This window comes from Oryx dammah, unplaced genomic scaffold (genome assembly GCF_014754425.2).
Source record: "Oryx dammah isolate SB20612 unplaced genomic scaffold, SCBI_Odam_1.1 HiC_scaffold_21, whole genome shotgun sequence".
Taxonomy (NCBI): domain Eukaryota; kingdom Metazoa; phylum Chordata; class Mammalia; order Artiodactyla; family Bovidae; genus Oryx; species Oryx dammah.
Genome location: NW_024070205.1, coordinates 61,234,499 through 61,254,882, shown reverse-complemented (window position 1 = coordinate 61,254,882; position 20,384 = coordinate 61,234,499). Strand labels below are relative to the sequence as shown.

Genomic DNA, 20,384 nt, shown 5'->3' with positions numbered 1-20,384 from the left:
ATTCAACATAGTTCTGGAAGTTTTAGCCACAGCGATCAGAGCAGAAAAAGAAATAAAAGGAATCCAAATTGGAAAAGAAGAAGTAAAACTCTCACTGTTTGCAGATGACATGATCCTCTACATAGAAAACACTAAAGACTCTACCAGAAAATTACTAGAGCTAATTAATGAATATAGTAAAGTTGCAGGATATAAAATCAACACACAGAAATCCCTTGCATTCCTATACACTAATAATGAGAAAGTAGAAGAAGAAATTAAGGAAACAATTCCATTCACCATTGCAACAAAAAGAATAAAATACTTAGGAATATATCTACCTAAAGAAACTAAAGACCTATATACAGAAAACTATAAAACACTGATGAAAGAAATCAAAGAGGACACTAATAGATGGAGAAATATACCATGCTCATGGATCGGAAGAATCAATATAGTGAAAATGAGTATATTACCCAAAGCAATTTACAAATTCAATGCAATCCCTATCAAGATACCGGCGATATTTTTCACAGAACTAGAACAAATAATTTCAAGATTTGTATGGAAATACAAAAAACCACGAATAGCCAAAGCAATCTTGAGAAAGAAGAATGGAACTGGAGGAATCAATTTGCCTGACTTCAGGCTCTACTACAAAGCCACAGTCATCAAGACAGTATGGTATTGGCACAAAGACAGACATATAGATCAATGGAACAAAATAGAAAGCCCAGAGATAAATCCACATACATATGGACACCTTATCTTTGACAAAGGAGGCAAGAATATACAATGGAGTAAAGACAATCTCTTTAACAAGTGGTGCTGGGAAAACTGGTCAACCACTTGTAAAAGAATGAAACTAGATCACTTTCTAACACCTCACACAAAGATAAACTCAAAATGGATTAAAGATCTAAATGTAAGACCAGAAACTATAAAACTCTTAGAGGAGAACATAGGCAAAACACTCTCCGACATAAACCACAGCAGGATCCTCTATGATCCACCTCCCAGAATTCTGGAAATAAAAGCAAAAGTAAACAAATGGGATCTAATTAAAATTAAAAGCTTCTGCACAACAAAGGAAAACATAAGCAAAGTAAAAAGACAGCCTTCCGAATGGGAGAAAATAATAGCAAATGAAGCAACTGACAAACAACTAATCTCAAAAATATACAAGCAACTCCTGCAGCTCAATTCCAGAAAAATAAATGACCCAATCAAAAAATGGGCCAAAGAACTAAATAGACATTTCTCCAAAGAAGACATACGGATGGCCAACAAACACATGAAAAGATGCTCAACATCACTCATTATTAGAGAAATGCAAATCAAAACCACAATGAGGTACCACTTCACACCAGTCAGAATGTCTGCGATCCAAAAATCTGCAAGCAATAAATGCTGGAGAGGATGTGGAGAGAAGGGAACCCTCCTACACTGTTGGTGGGAATGCAAACTAGTACAGCCACTATGGAGAACAGTGTGGAGATTCCTTAAAAAATTGCAAATAGAACTGCCTTATGACCCAGCAATCCCACTGTTGGGCATACACACTGAGGAAACCAGAATTGAAAGAGACACATGTACCCCAATGTTCATTGCAGCACTGTTTATAATAGCTAGGACATGGAAACAACCTAGATGTCCATCAGTAGATGAATGGATAAGAAAGCTGTGGTACATATACACAATGGAGTATTACTCAGCCATTAAAAAGAATACATTTGAATCAGTTCTGATGAGATGGATGAAACTGGAGCCGATTATACAGAGTGAAGTGAGCCAGAAAGAAAAACACCAATACAGTATACTAACACATATATATGGAATTTAGGAAGATGGCAATGATGACCCTGTATGCAGGACAGCAAAAAAGACACAGATGTGTATAGCGGACTTTTGGACTCAGAGGGAGAGGGAGAGGGTGTGATGATTTGGGAGAACGGCATTGAAACATGTATAATATCATGTAAGAATTGAAATGCCAGTCTATGTCTGATGCAGGATATGACACGCTTGGGGCTGACGCGCAGGGATGACCCAGAGAGATGTTGTGGGGAGGGGGGTGGGAGGGGGGCTCATGTTTGGGAACGCATGTACACCTGTGGTGGATTCATGTCAATCTATGCCAAAACCAATACAGAATTGTAAAGTAAAAATTATAAATAAATAAATTAATTAAAAAAAATAAATAAATGGGGACCTCTAAAATACATATTCATTTATTCCTTTTTCTTTCCATATACATCAGATAGAGCATCTAATTTAACCTAATCTGGACAGGAAATCTTCACAGAGGAGACAACATGGGCTATGGATGGCAAATAGTAATTTGGTAAGAAAATGATGTAAGAAGCATCATTTAGGGCAAAAGGAAATGGCAACCCACTCCAGTATCCTTGCCTGGAAAATCTCATGGACAGAGGAGCCTGGTGGGCTGCAGTCCATGGGGTTGCAAAGAGTCAGGCACGACTGAGCGACTAACACTTAGATCTTGAAAGGGTCTGATGTTTTGGGAACCAATAAAATTCTTTAGTGCCTCAGGTGATTTTCATCAGAATTAAAAACATGTCAACTTTATTGATGTCCTAACAGAATTCACATGTCAATATTGTCACCAATATAAATCATGTTTCCAAAAAATGCAGGCTATTCAGTTGCTCCTCCTACTAACTCTTCATTTCTGCCACAACCCAACACATGCTTTAGAACAACATTACACACTAGAGGATTTGCAAAACCTCTGATAGATACTATTCCTTACATCCTCAAATCCTTTGTGGGAATAAATAAATACACAAACAAAAATTCAACACTATTTCCACTGCTTAAACCTGCAGTTGTTTAGATTTTTCATTGATGGCGGATACCTTTTCCTCATGTATTTGTTGCTGAAAGATTTTTTTCCCGAAAAATGCTGAAGGTCTTTTGCTTTTGAAAATTGAAATGTGATGATGATCACACTTGAAAGTTATGATACATTTTAGATTGTGAGTGAAATTTGCAGCTGTCCTATTCCCACAGCTATCTATATTTCTGCTACCAGAATGTTATACCCAAGATAACCTTCCTGTGATTTCTGTCTCTGTTCTACTGATCATTAACATCAAAAAGAAATGCAAGCAAAGTAACTCGATTTCTTTTTTTTTTTTTTTAAAGAAAACATTAGGTAATAAAGCCTTCAATGAAAAAAAGCATTCCTTTCAGATTTAGGGGTTCCTTTTCCATGAGATAAGTTTTCAATATGATGACACTTAGAAAAGGTCAGAATGAGGCAAACTTAGAACAATGAAGAAGAAAAAGGAAAAAAGCACTGTGACTCTACTAAATTATATGTGAAATAGATATATATTTGCTCATTTTGAAATATGTCCATTGCTAACAGATGCTACACCAATGTAACAGAGCTGGCCTTCATTGATAAAGTGAAAAGTGAAGTGAAAGTTGTGTCTGACTCTTTGTGACCCCATGAACTGTAGCCCACCAGGCTCCTCTGTCCATGGGATTACCTAGGTAAGAATACGCGAGTGGGTTTCCATTTCCTTCTCCAAGGGATCATCCTGGCCCAAGGACCAGAGATAGGTCTCCTGTATTGCAGGCAGATTCTTTACCATCTGAGCCACCAAAGAAGCCCATTTCATCTATAAACCCAACTTGTACTGCCATTGTGATATTGAGGAAGAAAATAACAGGATCTACCTCACATTGGTGGTCCTTCCATTCACCCTCCACATTCATGAAGCTAACTCCTTTACTTAATACCTACAACTTGAATTGTAAGAGCTGGACTGTGAAGAAGGCTGAGTGCTGAAGAATTGATGCTTCTGAACTGTGGTGTTGGAGAAGACTCTTGAGAGTCCCTTGGACTGCAAACAGATCCAACCAGTCCATTCTAAAGGAAATCAGCCCTGGGATTTCTTTGGAAGGAATGATACTAAAGCTGAAACTCCAGTACTTTGGCCACCTCATGAGAAGAGTTGACTCATTGGAAAAGACTCTGATGCTGGCAGGGATTGGGGGCAGGAGGAGAAGCGGACGACCGAGGATGAGATGGCTGGATGGCATCACTGACTCGATGGACGTGAGTCTGAGTGAACTCCGGGAGATGGTGATGAACAGGGAGGCCTGGCATGCTGCGATTCATGGGGTCACAAAGAGTCAGACACGACTGAGCAACTGAACTGAACTGAACTGAATATGTTTATGCTATAGGAACACGTGTCATGGAACTGACCCAGTCTTTCCACATTAAAAAGCAGAAAATGTTATTTGTGCATATTTAATCTCATTACAAATTAATTCCAAATAGGAAAAGGAGTATGTCAAGGCTGTATATTGTCACCCTGCTTATTTAACTTCTATGCAGAGTACATCATGAGAAACACTGGCTGGATGAAGCACAAGCTGGAATCAAGATTGCCGGGAAAAATATCAGTAACCTCAGAAATGCAGATGACACCACCCTTATGGCAGAAAGTGAAGAGGAACTAAATAGTCTCTTGATGAAAGTGAAACAGGAGAGCAAAAAAGTTGTCTTAAAGTTCAATATTCAGAAAACTAAGATCATGGCATCTGGGCCTATCACTTCATGGGAAATAGATGGGGAAACAGTGGAAACAGTGGCTGACTTTATTTTTGGGGGCTCCAAAATCACTGCAGATGGTGACTGCAGCCATGAAATTAAAAGACGCTTACTCCTTGGAAGAAAAGTTATGACCAACCTAGATAGCATATTGAGAAGCAGAAACATTACTTTGCCAACAAAGGTCCATCTAGTCAAGGCTATGGTTTTTCTGTGGTCATGTATGGATGTGAGAGTTGGACTATAAAGAAAGCTGAGCCCCGAAGAATTGATGCTTTTAAACTGTGGTGTTGAAGAAGACTCTTGAGAGTCTCTGGTACTGCAAGGAGATCCAACCAGTCCATCCTAAAGGAAATCAGTGCTGGGTGTTCATTGGAAGGACTGATGTTGAAGCTGAAACTCCAGTACTTTGGCCTGACGCGAAGAGCTGACTCATTTGAAAAGACCTTGATGTTGGGGAAGATTGAAGGCAGGAGGAGAAGGGGACGACAGAGAATGAGATGGTTGTATGGCATCAGTGACTCAATAGACATGAGTTTAGGTGGACTCTGGGAGTTGGTGATGGACTGGGAGGCCTGGTGTGCTGTGGTTCATGGGGTCATAAAAAGTTGGACATGACTGAGTGACTGAACTGAACTGACTGAATCTCATTACAAAGAAGGGGAATGAATGCCTTATTCTTTTGACTATCATTCTCTAGAAACTATGTCCTCTTTAATGGCTTGAAACATTTCATTTTGCAGGGTAAAAAATTAGAATCTGTCATTAATATTTAAACTTAGATTTTCCACTATATTTAGCTTAAGCATTTAAACTTGAAAACAGTCAAGTTCAGTCATTCTTTGTAAATAGAATTTTGTAAAAAAAATTTTTGGATGCTCATATGAAGGTCTCTTTCCAGACTGCCATTGATAAAGAAATACTTGTAGGAATTTATAGATAATTGAAAGTAATAGGAGTTAGAACATACCTCTGTTCATAAACTCAATGGTGGCTAAATTGTTATATGGTGGCTAAATTACTATAATCTACAAGTCAACATTTTCCTTAAAATAGAAGCTATCATTTCTTATAGCTTGTTCCTCCCTTGTCAGATCCAGAACAAAGAGGAGGGCATGCCATCACTAAGTCTGCAGAAGTTTTATCAGATCACTCAAGAGACAAGGCACAGTGAGGCTCTGAAAATCCTAAGGGTGGACTGATGTTTAAAATTAAGGCGGTGGCTGCCCTTGTGTGTTAAACCCAACTTGACTCACTGAAGAAGCATTAGATGACAACAGCAAGTTTTCCAGATTTTCCAAGTGATGAAAATGTCAGGAAATCCAAAGTTATGGTTCCCCTAACAATCATAACTCGGCCACTTTGTACATGAAGGAAGAAAAGTTAGAAAGTGACAAGGAGTATAAACCTGCCGTTCCCCTACATTTGTGTCTATATGGAGCAAAAGTCAGCAATTAGGCAACTAGTTGTGTAATTCAGGACAAATTACCCCTTACCCACTATATCCAGAAGAAACTAAATTATCTGAATAATTAGTGTAATATTTTACTTTGCACATGGAGATACAAAGGAAAAAATATTTGATGTTTAGTATTATGAGGCTAGTCAAAATATCACCTCAGCACATTTTTGTTCTAGGGTGGGCTTCCCAGTGGCTCAGACGGTAAAGAATCTGCCTGCAATTCAGGAGACCCAGGTACACTTCTTTTCTAGAAGCAGCTGTCATCAATATGTTTATGTCAACTTATGTTTCAGTATAATTTGTGGGGATTTAACTTAATTTCTTTCCTTAAATCTTTGATTTGGACTTCTCATTAAAAATCCTTACAAGCATCACTAAAAATTCAATAATGAAATTTTGGCTTTGGTCCTAATTCTTTAATAAGTTTTCATTGCTTCTATGAAGAAATAAAATTAACTTTCTGAGACTTACTGTGTTTTTCTGCCAAATGTCTCATGGCTAAAAATCCATTCAGTAATGTTAAATAGACAAGTTCTCTTTATTTTGGAAATTGCTGTATTTCAGACACTTAGAGTTCACAGATCATGGAAAACTACTTTCCATATGATTTCCCTAGGGAGTGATGGTGAAACTGTAGTTAAATGTGATGATATTATAGCAATTAGTATATGTGTGTCAGTGGTTTTTTCCATGAGGTTGTGAGCTCTTTGAGGGAAAAGGCTATGCTACTCATCTTTGTTTCTTATCACAGTGTCCCTCAGCATATGGTAAAAATAAATGAAATTGCTGAATAAAATGAATTTCTTCAACTGAAGTTATCATTTTATAGCAATTTTGGATTAAGTAAATAGTGAATCGAATATAGTGGTGAATAGTGACCGTGATAATTTAGGTTGAACAAAAAGCATATGCTCATAACATATCATTTTTGATCATTTTTGCCTTGAAAAATGGCAATTATATATGGTTCATTTTGTTCACTTTATTCTGTCAATAGATTTATGTATTCCTCCCTTCAAGTATCTCACAATATCTGTTTTCCCACCATGACACTTTCAGATGAATAGGAGGCTCTTCCTTAGTTTTACCCCTTCCCCAAAGGTAAGAACACTGTAGTTAATCTTCCTAAGGCACAGGGAAATGACTATTCAATGCTTTGAAAGTGAAAGTGAAACTCAGTCACTCAGTTTTGCCCAACTCTTTGCGATCCCATGGAGTCAGCCAGGCTCCTCTGTCCATGGAATTCTCCAGGCTAAGCACCGGAGTAGGTTGCCATTTCCTTCTCCAGGGGATCTTCCTGACCAGGAATTGAACCCAAGTCTCCTGCACTGCCGGCAGATTATCTACCGTTTGAGCCACTAGGAATCCCAAGGCACAGGGAAGTGACTAAACACATTCTTTCACTTAACATTGACTGGAACCCCCACTATGTGCCAGGCACTGTGGTGAGGGTTGCAATACAGAGGTCTTGATGGTAAGGCCTTGCTCAGGGTGGACCTGACAATAGAATGGGGTGTCCAGATAAGCAGTGAAATGAGTGCAAAAACAACAGTGGTATATAAGCGGTGTGCTATAGAAATACACTAAAGAAGCAGCTGATTCAGACCAGGAAGAGGTGACCTAGAAGACTTCTAGGTCAAGACTTGAAGGATGATAGACAGAAGGGAAATGGCAGCCATGAGGAGAAGTCTAGGAGTGGGTGTCACTTGTTAGAGGTGCCCAACACATTACGAACTAGCTGAAGCATAGAAGCCAAGGAGGGGAGGGATGAGGGGAGGCGGGGCAAGGCCAGATTGTAAACAGACTTCAGAGCAGAGCTAGTCAGTGGTGAGTCTAGAAAAATAACCTGATAGAAAAGTTATTGAAAAATAGGTCTGAAAAGTTTTCATAAAATCACACTTGTGATTCTTTGAAATTTCATTACATTTCCTTTTTTTTTTTTTTTTGACTTTAACAACATTTATTGGGTTTTTTTGATTGCCTCTGGTCTGCCTTCAGAAAGGCTTTCTGGGATCCTCTGTCCTTGTTTCCGGGCTGCTGCAGCTGCAGCTTTTAAGGCCCTTTTTTGCTTCTTCAGCTTTTGAACCTCTTGGAAAACCCAAATGCACAGAGCCTTCTTGGTCACCTAGAGGTGGTGGACTTTTCGGTGGTATGGAGGGGGAAAGGTGGACTCAATCCCCAACTCCTTGCATATCTTCTCAAAGGATAGCTGGTCTCGCGGAGGTTTCTGAGCATCTTTTGCCTCCTGTCAATGCTCATCAGCAGATAGTGCTTGTGGGCTTTGTCCTTTCAATATTTCTGCCTGTGTTCTTCATAACCGCAGATCTTGACAGTCAAGGCAACAATTCGAGCCTCCAAGGAGCTGGTGTCCTTCAGGTTTTCCACGACCTTGCTCATCAACTGCTCTTTCTTGATTTTTAGCATCTCCTTCTTGGTGGCCATTTCCAAAGATAGGACTCTTTGCACAACATCATCAACCTTTGCAATTCCAGGGATGTTCTGGTAGTCCTTCAGCAGCATGGAAAGAGGCGGGTCATCTTCTTGGCTTTGCTGGACTGGTTTCTGGGTGGCATATCTACAGGTGGTCTGGAGGATGGGACCTCCAGGACTCGAGGTCCCGCTGGATGGAGAGAAGCTTGGCCCACCCTCCGCCCGGCAGCTCGAGGACTGGAGGCTGTGTCACTGCCTGGGTTCAAATCGAACTCAGCACCCTCCACGGTGCTCTCAGCATGGGGACTTCTGACCCTCCAATATTTCATTACATTTCTTGATTCATGAAAATTTAGACTTCACTTAACCTCATCCAATCTCATTTTATGGACAACAAAATTGAAGCCCAGAGAAGTTTACTGACTCCCCCAAGGCTAGCAAACCTAGTTCTCCAGCACAGGATGAATACAAACATAGCCCTCCTTTCTCTCCCATGGGGTGCTCTTTACTGACATTACCTATTTGCTCATTTTTTGGTTTCTTCAAACTCTAGATTGAATTCTTTCAAGTCCCAAGCCTGTGAATTAAATAATTTTTGTGAATTGAATCAATGAGTTACAACAAATTACTTCCTAGAAAAGCAAACATTTTACAAGTGCCCCCAACTTTCCCCGGTTCTGTACATGTTCAATATTTCCATATTTTTCTCTTACGGTGTCAATTAGAGCTGTGACAAAGGCAAGAGGGTAAGACTCAAACACCTACAAACTCAACTTCAAAAAGCTTATTTTAAGAGTGCAGTTAAGGTGGCAAATATTAAACCTGCTGACTGTTGCAGTTCGATGATTAATGCCACCAATAATAACCAATATGTTTTATTATATAACTGATAACTTATTCATACAACGAAGACATTCAGATTCTCTAAACTATTCAACATGCCCCAAACTGAATGCCAGCATTTGTTTTTATAGTTTTGTAATCTCACCTGCTAAGACCCTTATCTTCATAAAACCACTGAGTTCCTGAATAAATATTGTGCCACATATTTAAATCTTCTGGGGGATTTGATGCAAGTGGTTGCTGGATTTTACATCTCAGAAGCTCATATCTGAAGCAAAAGACAAGCAGAAACATCAGGATTATCTCACCTAATATTATTACCAAAATTCAGGTTGTCTCATGGTACCAGTGTGTGGTGTGTATGTGTAAACATAAAGAAAACATCTTAATATTCTTTTTTTCTGATAATCATTTTTTTCTGGCACAAGTATCATCTCTGTAGCTAAATGGAACAATTAGCTCCATTTACATTTTACTGTTATCAGTAAAATGATGACATTTAGATTTCTTCTATGTCAGATTTACCAAAACTTTATTGTCAGCTTCAAAGTAGAAGCACAAAAACTTATAAAGTTAGTGACTTCCTTCGACTTTTACCACCAATATTTTATAAACAATGAGAATATTATTGACTTCATAGTCTTATCTAAATGTCAAGTTGTTATAGAGCCATTTTAGAATAACAATTCTTTTATTTCATCTATATTCCTGACCATATGCTTTACAAGTTTTCAGATAGTAATAGCATACCAAAGAATTATTGGCTAATGCATTGGAATTTTGAGGTATATTTGTGCAAATGTGTCATTTAGAGCATGCATCAAACTTGCTTACCATATAGTAAGAATATACTTTGAAAATGAAGAGACAGATTGTGTAGAGAATCATTAGAGAATATTGATTGTTGTTTCAAGGGTTTTTTTTCTTGTTGTTTAGTCACTAAGTCGTATCTTCACTCTTTTGTGATCCCATGGACTGTAGCCTGCCAGGATCCTCTGTCCACGGGACTATCCAGGCGAGAATATTGGAGTGGGTTGTCATTTCCTTCTCTAGGGCACGTTCCTGACCCAGGGGTTGAACCCCCATCTCCTGCACTGGCAGGCAGATTCTTTATCACTGAGCCACCTGGGAAGCCCCTTCAACCATTTTTAGTTTCCACAATATAATGATATTTTTACCATGATAAACTTTTCATGGTTCCATATGTCAAGATACACAAGATGAAACTGTATGAAAGTTATGAGTAAGGCCGACACAGAGTGTGTGTGGGAGGAAAGGATTGGGAACCTGAGGTTAGCAGATGCAAACTATTATACATAAATTGGATAAACAACCAGGTCCTACTGTATAGCACAGGGAACTAAATTCAATATCGTGTGATAAACCACAATGGAAAACCATATAAAAAAGAATATATATATATGAATAACTCAATCATTTTGTGGTCAGCAGAAATTAACAAAACATTGTAAATCTATTCTAGTTCAATAAAAAAGTCACAAATATGAATATCCAATAAGAAATTAGTTCTATATTCATATGTGAGGAAGAGCCTCCTCCCTTCCTTCCCGAAGAGAGAAGGCCACAACAAAATCCAAAAGCATCATCGCTGTCTCTTACCTCAAATCAGGTCCGTTTGGCCTGGATGGTGGCTGCCAGGAAATCCCAACATATGATTCACTTAGTGGAACCACGGACAATGGGCCAAGATCCTGCGGCAGGGCGGGAGGGGTGGTCACGTGAGTAGGGAAGCTCTCTGTGCACCCCCCTAGATACCCGTTACCCCCTGAGCAAGCCACAATGGTGACAGAGTAATTAGTGAATGGAATCAGATGAGTAACGACATGACTTAACACAGAAGAAGTAACATTGGTGATCGCGATGTGAGGGTCAGGCATGCGGATCTCATAGTTAAGGATGTCTCCATTCAGGATGAGGGGGGGCTTCCAAGTGACCTGAAATAAAAGAAAAATTAGAACCAATGTGACAACATAGGAACAGAGCAACTGAGGAGGTTCACAGGGCCCTGCGTTTTGCTCTGTCTTGTTTTCAGTTAAGTCACTGTAGAAATACCCACTTTTGACTTAGCCCTTTACACTAGACAGTAATGAAGAGTTTTCAGATCAATTAGCAGGACACCAGGAACTAAATGAGATGCTGTTTCCTGGGTTGGGCTGTTAGTCTGGAGACTTTCTAAGACTGTCAGACTATACACACCTCAGTGATTCATCTCCACCATGGGTGTCCGGAAAGAGGCAGAGCACACACATGGAGAGAATTCACACATCCACACGCATCAGTGGGGGCAGCAGCAGGATTTAAGAGTGTCCTTCTTTATAACTCAATTAGACGAAATATCAGAATTCCTTGTTTTGCATTATAAGTGTGTATTCTAAATATGTCACTATTCTTTTTTTTGGATGGTGGTGGTGGGAGTGCAGAAATCATTCTTTGCATTTTCTGAGAACATGAAATTGAGCTTCTGAATCTCTCTAGTGCATAATGTAGCAAGTAAAGCAACATATCCTTTTCGCAAAGAGAAGAGACGTGTGGAAAGCTTTAAAAAAGCAAGCAAAAAATGATTGTTTAAGTCATAGCCATGAATGTCAAAAGAAAGAAACAACAATGTTTTCTAATAATGTTTAATGTTATTTTTCTTCTATGACTAAATATTGTAAGGGGATTGTGCTAACCCAACTTATGCTCTTATAGGGGGAAAAGACCCTAGAAAAATGCACATAAGTCATTGAAAATCCATTATTTATATGCCATCCTGCTTCATTTCTTTTTTTCTTGCCTTGAAATATTCTTTAAATTTTAGAGTATATATTTCATCTCCCAAATAGACTGTAAGCTTCATGAGAACAGAGCCTAAATTGTACACTTATTTAATGCCAAATACTCAGAGATGGAGTTTAACAAGTAATTGCAGTCATGGCTGATGGCATTATATTTTCCTTAGCATGCAGCTATTTTGATAATTTAAACAAGTCTTCCACAAAGTGATACAGTGATACCTACACTTATAGTTCTATACAAATTCAAATTCTGAAATGTGTAATACAGAAATTAGAACAGAGAAGGATGAACTAAAATTTTCTGTCTTAAAGGAAATAAGTTTCCTCCAGGAGCAATCTAACCTGAGATTTTCATAGGGCACTCTTACTAATTATTGTAGACAAAAAATACTTAGATTGAGGGCAGGAGAAGAAGGGGGCAACAGAGAATGAGATGGTTGGATGGAATCACCATATCAATGGACATGACTGAGTCTTGAGTAAGCTCTGGGAGGTAGTGAAGGACAGAGAAGCCTGGTGGGCTACAGTCCTTGGGGTCGCCAGCAGTTGGACATGACTGAGTGACTAAACCACAACAACATGTCATTTGGGCAGCTGCTTGATGATTACAGTCCTAATTTATAATTACCAAGGACTTGGCATCTACTGAAATTTTACTACATGGCTTGAAATCACTGCTGCTTTTAAAAACTTCTAGGAGAAGAGAGTTCCAAAATGTGCTGGTGAAGACAAGTTTTAGATGTGTTCCTTATGAGCAGAGAGGATTTGCCTGGATGGAGGCGAGATCAAAGAGGCCTAAATTAAGCAAAGTTTATAAAGCAGACATAAGATTCTATTTATTTTGGTGGTACAGTGTTCTTTGTGGGCTTGAGAAATGAGTCAAGGTCAAACTTATAGGGCTTCCTGGTACTTGCAAATAAAACATGGAACGGTTATCACAGCTCAGTTCTACCTGACTCACATGTGGAATGCCACTTGCCTCTGGAACTAGAATATTCTGAGAGTTCAGGTCAAGGCTTGGCAGTCCTTGAAAGAATTCAAACTACAAACTTCAGATGTAGTCTGTGTTCGCAGTTGAGCTGAGAGTGAATTGATTTGGAACTCGGTTATTGAAGCTAAGAAAACATTCATAAAATAAAAATCTGAATAAGATAGCAACCTACAGAGATTAAGAGATGTGATGTAATGACTCTGAAGACAGTCATTTGAAGAGCTAAAAAATCCTTGTGTTCTCTACTATAAATGTTTGCATCCAGAAATTTGCTATTTTTCTCACTTAAAAAGTTAAAGGCTTAGGAAGATATATCTTTTTGACAGTACTGAGTTAGAAGACATGACTCTACTTCTACAGAAAAATTTTAGAAGGAATTTAGAGCAAGGTGGAGAAGGCCATTGTCATTATAGTGAGAAGGCTAACAGAAATGGTATCTAATTTGATCATCCTCTTGAAAACATCCTGGAGCTATTACTAAAAATAAATGTGACCAAGCTTTTTAAGGAGCCAGTTAGTGAAATATTGGATTCCAGTCTTTCCAATGCTTAAGACTACATTTATTACAGTGTGGCCAAAATATGAGAGATTAAAACTTTCAGTTTAATTTCCCATGGCCTCTTATTTATCTATTGCTCATATGAAGGATTATAAAATATTGTTGTAGCCCAAAAAACTCAGCCTAAGGACCATGCTCCTGGCTTAATAAGCAAAAGATGTTCTCTAAAACAAGACTTTTGCACTGAAATTTTTAAAATAAAGTGTCATTTATGGCTTAGAATAAAATGTTTATTTTAGAGATGCTTTGTTGACCACAATAGTTTCTTTCATTAGGGTGGTTCTTAATTGCTTGGATTTCCATTTCTCTGTTTATTTACTATCTATTTGCATAAGATAGGACAGGTGGGTAGGTGTTTAAGGAACTACTGACTCTCACCTGCTCAATCAGATCTCTGAAGTGTGGCCCTAAACAGGTAAGGTACCTGCATGATCCTGGTCATAAACAACAATTTATGAAGGTGGTTTAGCTGATTGGCTTTAGACTTGAAAAAAGTAACACAAAAATATTGTGATTTACTTCTAATTTCTTTAACTTCATCAAATCACGTTTTAAAACTACATAAAGCTAACATATATAAAATGGATAGCCAGTGGGAATTTGCTATATGTCTCAGGGAGCTCAAGTCAGGGTTCTGTGACAACTTAGAGGGGTGGGCTAGGATGGGAGGTGGGAGGGAAGCTCAAGAGGAAGGGAACACATGTATACCTATGACTGATCCATGGTGATCTATGGCAGAAACCAACACTATTGCAATTATCCTTCAAATAAAAATAAAGAAAAAAAGAACTTTATGAATAAGAGTTTTTATGAAGATCAATATAATGGGCTGAGACTGGGCTAAGAATAAGTATCCTTGTTCAATTTGCTAATATTTTATTTTATTTAGAAGTTTTGGATCGATAGCATAATTCTAAATTAGAGCTTTATTAAACTCCCTTTTACAGGTTTTGGTATTTTTACCCACTTTATACAATGAAATGCATTTTCTTAAATGAATAAATACAACATCAAAGTATGTGGCTTTCACTTTTTCAGATAATACAACCTCTTTGACATTATATGTTGTTTTCCTGATAATCAAATAATATATTAATAATATGTACAAGTTTCCCCTTTTTCTTTTTTAAAATTTATTTTCCTGAAGTATAGTTGATTTGCAATGTTGTGCTAATTTATGCTATATAGCAAAGTGATTCAGTTATTCATATATATATATTCTTTTCATATTCTTTTCCATTATGGTTTATTATAGGATATTGAATATAATTCCCTATGGAGGACCTTGTTGTTTATGCAACTTTCCCTTCTTAAGGCTCATATCTATGCCAAGTCGTAGCTCATCTTTTTATACTTACAAAGATGTTACTTTGGGTTATTTTCCAGTTGGCCTAAGTATGTGAAGTTTCCTTGTTTTCCCTATCAGACTGCAAGTTCTTACAGGGGGAGTGGTGGTAAAAAGACCAGATGGTGCAAAATTCTAAGAACTAGAGTGAAATACCAGTCCAGTTCCTAGATTATATCTCTCAACCAATCAACTGGTAGTCTTTACTCATCTTAACCTGACTTGTTTCTCCCCCAAGTTTTTTCCATTTCTGAGAATTTTATTTATTTATATTGTTTTGTGTAAAATGTACACTCCATGTAGGTAGAGAATTCGTGACCAAGAGGTACTCATTAAGATGTATAGATGCTCAATAAATGTTGGTAGAACTGAAATTATTATTATTATTGTCAATAATATTATTGACAATTTTCCTCATCCTAATATTTGGAATGACGCCATATGATAAATACTGAATGAACCTTTTACCCAACATATTAAAGACCATGCTTCTGTTCCTCAGATTTTATCCATCTGCAATTTTAATTTTCAAATCGTATCTTTTATAAAAAGAAATCTCTGTACTGCTGTCATACTGCCTCTGTTTACCAGATAAGTGGTGTCATTAGAACACTGATTGTAGTGATCTGAAGATCTTTCTGAACCTTTCTGAAAGTTAGCAAATAATTCTGAAGCATAAATATGTTGTTTTAATATTATTTAAATATATATAGTACAATACTAGATTCAGCTAAATAATCCTGATGACTCTCTTCATTGATAATTTTTTATTTTCTAGTTAAAGTAAGGATTAGTAAAAGGTATGAATTTTTTAAAAAATGATCACTAGTATACATTGTCTGTATCTTCTAAGCACCTTCTTAGAGACGTTTAGATTCCAGGCCTGGTGAGTGTCTGTGAGATTCTGCTCTCAAACCAAGCTAAATCGTCCTTTAGCAGGTTGACAAGCCATGCACATTGTTTAATTTCTGGATGAGGTTACAAAATCAAAAGAGGAAGGGAAAAAAGGGACGAATGGAAAAGCCAGGCAACTTACTTTGAATACTTTTGATCATCATTTATAAATGCTGAATCACATAGAACTATGCTCTGAGCTATGACTTTTCTGAAAATATTTGTCATCTTTTGGATTTGCCTAGCTATTAAATCTTTGTTAGAAAGAATCCAGAAAAAATGTCCATTACCTAGCTGTGCCTTTGTGAAGGACTGTGCTTATGTCACATCATATTGATTGGTACTGCTACCGAAGTTTTGCAAAATTCCCTTAGGATTAAAAAGAAAAGTCATTTCTGGAATGATGAATAACTCTAGGGTTGTTTGGGGTTTTCCTTTGGTTTGCTCTGCTTTTCCTTTGAATGAAGAACAATTCTTAAGATTGCCCAATTCATATAGTAAACACCATACATCATGTCCTTCAAATTGATTTCCTTTTGATGTTTTATGAACAGAATTCTATATATTGAGATATTTCTATCAAGAAGCTGTGTTGCTTTGACCAATCTCATGTGGAAACTAATGAAGGCAGACTTTGAAACACAGATTTTAGTATGTAGGTTCAATTAAATTTCTTCAACGATTTACACTATTTAGCATCACCCAGTGTTTGCTTTTCGTAGGCACGAGAGAACACACAACAGAGATTCAAGTAATAATTTCAACAGATGAACTTTGCTGTTATGCAAATGTCCTTTGTTTTGTGCTCTGGTGAGCAAGCTGCTGCACCAATGCTTTTGGCAGTAGTACAAGACTGAATCCATGGAAGCATGTGTGTATTTACACAAAAGAGGCTTCTAAGCTACAAAACTCCCTCCTGTTTGGTTACACTAATTTCCCTTGAATGAAGTTTGTATGCAAGCCAAAACAATGGTAGTTATCCTAGCCTCTAGAGTTCATTCCCAGCAGAATGAAGTGAATAATTGAACAGTTCCTAAATAGCCCCGTAATCTGCTATTTTTCTTTCTTCCCCCATCCTCTTGATTCTTTGATCATTAAAAAAAAAAAATCAGAATATTGGTAATTGGAACTTTTCTTAATATGCTAATCCCTTCCCCCGCATTTCCCCACCTCTTCTCATTTTCTGATCTATTTAGATCTGACGTGGTGGTTAAGCTAAGCATCCCAGGGTGGCATTCAAAGGATTTCAGGTGTGTGAGGCAAATGGAAGCATCTCAACAATATAATTAAGGGGATACAGGGAGAAATGAAAAACTGACATCAAATTCAAGAAAGTTTGGGCCAAAGGCCAAAAACCCAGTTTCTCCAGTGAATGCCTAAAACAACACATGTGTGCGTTTTGTCAGTAGATGGCTCTGTTTAACACAGAGTCAATGCGGGGTGCATTCCTAGTCTGCAGAGGAGACAGACACTTAGCTTCTTACCTTGGCTGCATCGGGTCCTAACATATCCACCTCGGGGGGCTGCACCCCAGCAGGTCGCGAGGGTCTCGTGGTCACTTCTGCCCAATCACTGCTGTTTGTCCCTCCATCAGCAGTGCTCATCAGCACTCGATACTCATATTTTGTCCACGGGCTAAGAGTAGAAGTCTTGTCGATAAACCTCCTGGGATGACTTCCTGGGAGAGTCACCAGGGTGGTAACGGCCTCCTTTCCTTGGACTCTTCTCTGGATTGTGGAGTTCTCCACCAGGCCGTTGGGATGGGTGGGGGGTTGCCAAGATATGATCACGGATGTTGGGGTATCAGAGAACAACTCTGGACTCAGGATACCTTCCGGTGCATCTGAGAGTGTCCAAACGGTCTGGGAATCTGCTGACAGGGAGCACCCTTTTGAGGTACAAGCTTCTACTTGAAACGTGTAGGCCGTATATGGGCGTAAATGGGTCACTGTGCCATTAGTGACGTTTCCAGAGGTTTTCAAGCTGAGGCGGCCATGTTGGTAAATGTTATAATGGGTAATGAGCCCATTGCACTTTAAAGGATGCTGCCAGGTGACCAACATCATTCTTGACTTCTTGTCCAGAATAATTGGAGGGTCTACAGGTCCAGGTTCTATAAAGTAGAAAGTAAGTAGTGATACCTCTTGGAAACTTCCCACACCTCAGAACAGAACTAAAATGACTGATCACTCTCCTCCAGAATATGAAACTGGACACTTGGTGAAGGCCATTGAGTAAGTGGCCAAGAGTCATAAAGACAAGGCTCATGTGTAAGATGTGTAAGACCTACTTGTTGAACATTATTGAATTCAATTGCCATTTGCTCCTGTAAGATAACTTTATTAAATCATTTCTTTTGATTAAAGCTAAGGATTCCCCAACATCACGAAGACTCTTCTGAAATAAAGACCTTAGGAGAGAAAGACACAAGAGGGCAGCTGTAACCAAAGTTCAAACTTACGCCCCATTTTTCTGGAACTCTGGTAACTCATTATAATCAATAACATTATCACAACAAACCTGCATATTTTATAGCCCAGTAAAATCCTTCAGCATCTCTCATTATATATTCCATATTATCCCCGGGTCTGTTTATCATTCTAATCCATGTTTTGCAATTTATCTACTCCCTGTTAATATTATAGGTGATTTTTTACTGTGACTGTGACAGAAGCTGCCGATTTAGCTCTTTCACCTACTGATAAATAAACAATGCACAGATCTGACCTTTAGGTTAACAGGTTTAATGCTTGCTCCACTCAGCACTCTAACTGATTCAATTATCATAAAGGTTCAGGAGGCTCCATGAATACTGAAAAAGGCCCGCCATATGCCCGCCTAGGTGTTGTGGAGCAGCAAATATCCTGCAGCCCTCCAGAGAAATTCCTTAATTGTAAATAATTTCACCATGCGACACACTCAAGTCACCTTGAATGCAAACCCCTCAGCCTGCGGAGGCAAAGTGTTATTTAAGCTTTACTGGGCTGCGTTAAATTCTGCAATTTGAAGGGCTGTTAAGTTTTTCAATTGAAATTTCATTTAAAATGCAGGTGCTTTTTATTATATTGAGGCTTTACTGCTCTCTAGGTACAAGCAAGAACATGGTGCAATAACACAAATCTGGCTCAATCACTGATCAGTAACAGCTGTAATTCCAGAACATTTAGCATTCTTATAAACCACAGCCTGAAATCTATAAATTGCTACAACAGATCAAGAAAAATCCTATATCCCCCTTTTCTGCCCACAGCAATTTGAACATTTATGAGATTTTTCTGTGAACATTAGATTTTATGGAAAAATCTTTAAAAAAGATAGACTTGGATTTAGTAATTGTTTAAAACAGCACTGATGATGTGAGTGTGTGTGTGTGTGTGTGATTCAGTGTTATAACCAAGGTTTAAATTTTAAACGCAATCACAGCTTTGCGGAGCCAAGGACCACAATCGTAGCTGGTGATAGAAGCATATTTTTACACAACATGATTCACATATTTGTCACCAACTGGACTGATGGCAGAATCATAATTACTTTTAGAGAGGAAAGCTGTTACACTGCACTAACCCTGAAATCAAGCCATTTCTGACAATTTGGTAATGCATCCTATTTGAAGAGAAAAAATCCTAAAAGTACAATGATCCCGAGATGGATCACATTTTTCGTTTTAGTCTGTTGTTAGCTTTCATTCTGAAGCTTTCGTCAAACCACTGTGACATTTCTTACTTTTGCTCTCTGGTACACAGCAGCGGTAGCAATTATTATATCAAAATAGGAATACAGATCCTTTCTTATTTATACTTGTCATCCAGATTTGGCTCTTTCCTGAAGAAAAGAAAGCGCAAGTCTTGTAAGATATCAATGTTTTGTAAAACGAAATCCTCTGAGATTGGGGTCTATAAAATCAATGGTGGAGAATTGAGCCTTTCAAGTCTAACCCTAACTCACCCTTCCCTGTTCAAAAAAGAGTAATATAAGCTTAAAAATCAGAATATTTTTCTATTAGGGTTTTCACAGGGGTCTTGCATAATTATTCATCATCTGTGCATTATCAAACTGTGAGCTTCTTCAGGGGAAAGTAACAATGATGCAGTTTGTTCTCTGTTATGATGGAGATAAACCTTTTATTTCTCTTGACTACGATGATAGTGTTATCAGGGAAACATCCAGGATAATGAGATGGACTGGTACTTCAAGCCCCTACAGAACACAGCCTTTCCTTAAAGATGATCTCTTATCTTGGGCAAGAAGAGATGTTCAATTTCAATTGCATGATATTTTCCCCCTTAAAAGCCAGAATACATTTTATTAGCTTCCCGCTCTAGCTGAGTAGGCTCCCAGCTCTTGTGGCAGGAAGGGTCCTTAAAGTAGGCAACTCAGGAGAGGATGCTGAAAGCAGCTTAATTAGCTCCTTTGGCTAAGGAAGTGTTAAAACCCGACTCCTGGCACACTTTCAATTTAGTGCTTTAAAATGATAAGCCGAATCATCTAATTC

General features: G+C 38.2%; 1 protein-coding gene and 1 pseudogene across 1 annotated transcript in view; both read right to left on the bottom strand.

Moving 5' to 3' along the window:
• USH2A (usherin) overlaps positions 1 to 20,384 on the bottom strand; it is a 922,740-nt gene that overhangs the window by 302,898 nt on the left and 599,458 nt on the right. The window contains exons 40-42 of the mRNA XM_040262869.1: positions 17,377 to 18,005; positions 10,926 to 11,260; positions 9,451 to 9,573 (exon numbers count right to left, since the gene is read on the bottom strand). Of these exons, the coding sequence (XP_040118803.1) occupies positions 9,451 to 9,573; positions 10,926 to 11,260; positions 17,377 to 18,005 (1,087 nt within the window). The remainder of the gene's footprint in view (positions 1 to 9,450; positions 9,574 to 10,925; positions 11,261 to 17,376; positions 18,006 to 20,384) is intronic.
• Positions 7,963 to 8,763, bottom strand: LOC120879891 (annotated as a pseudogene).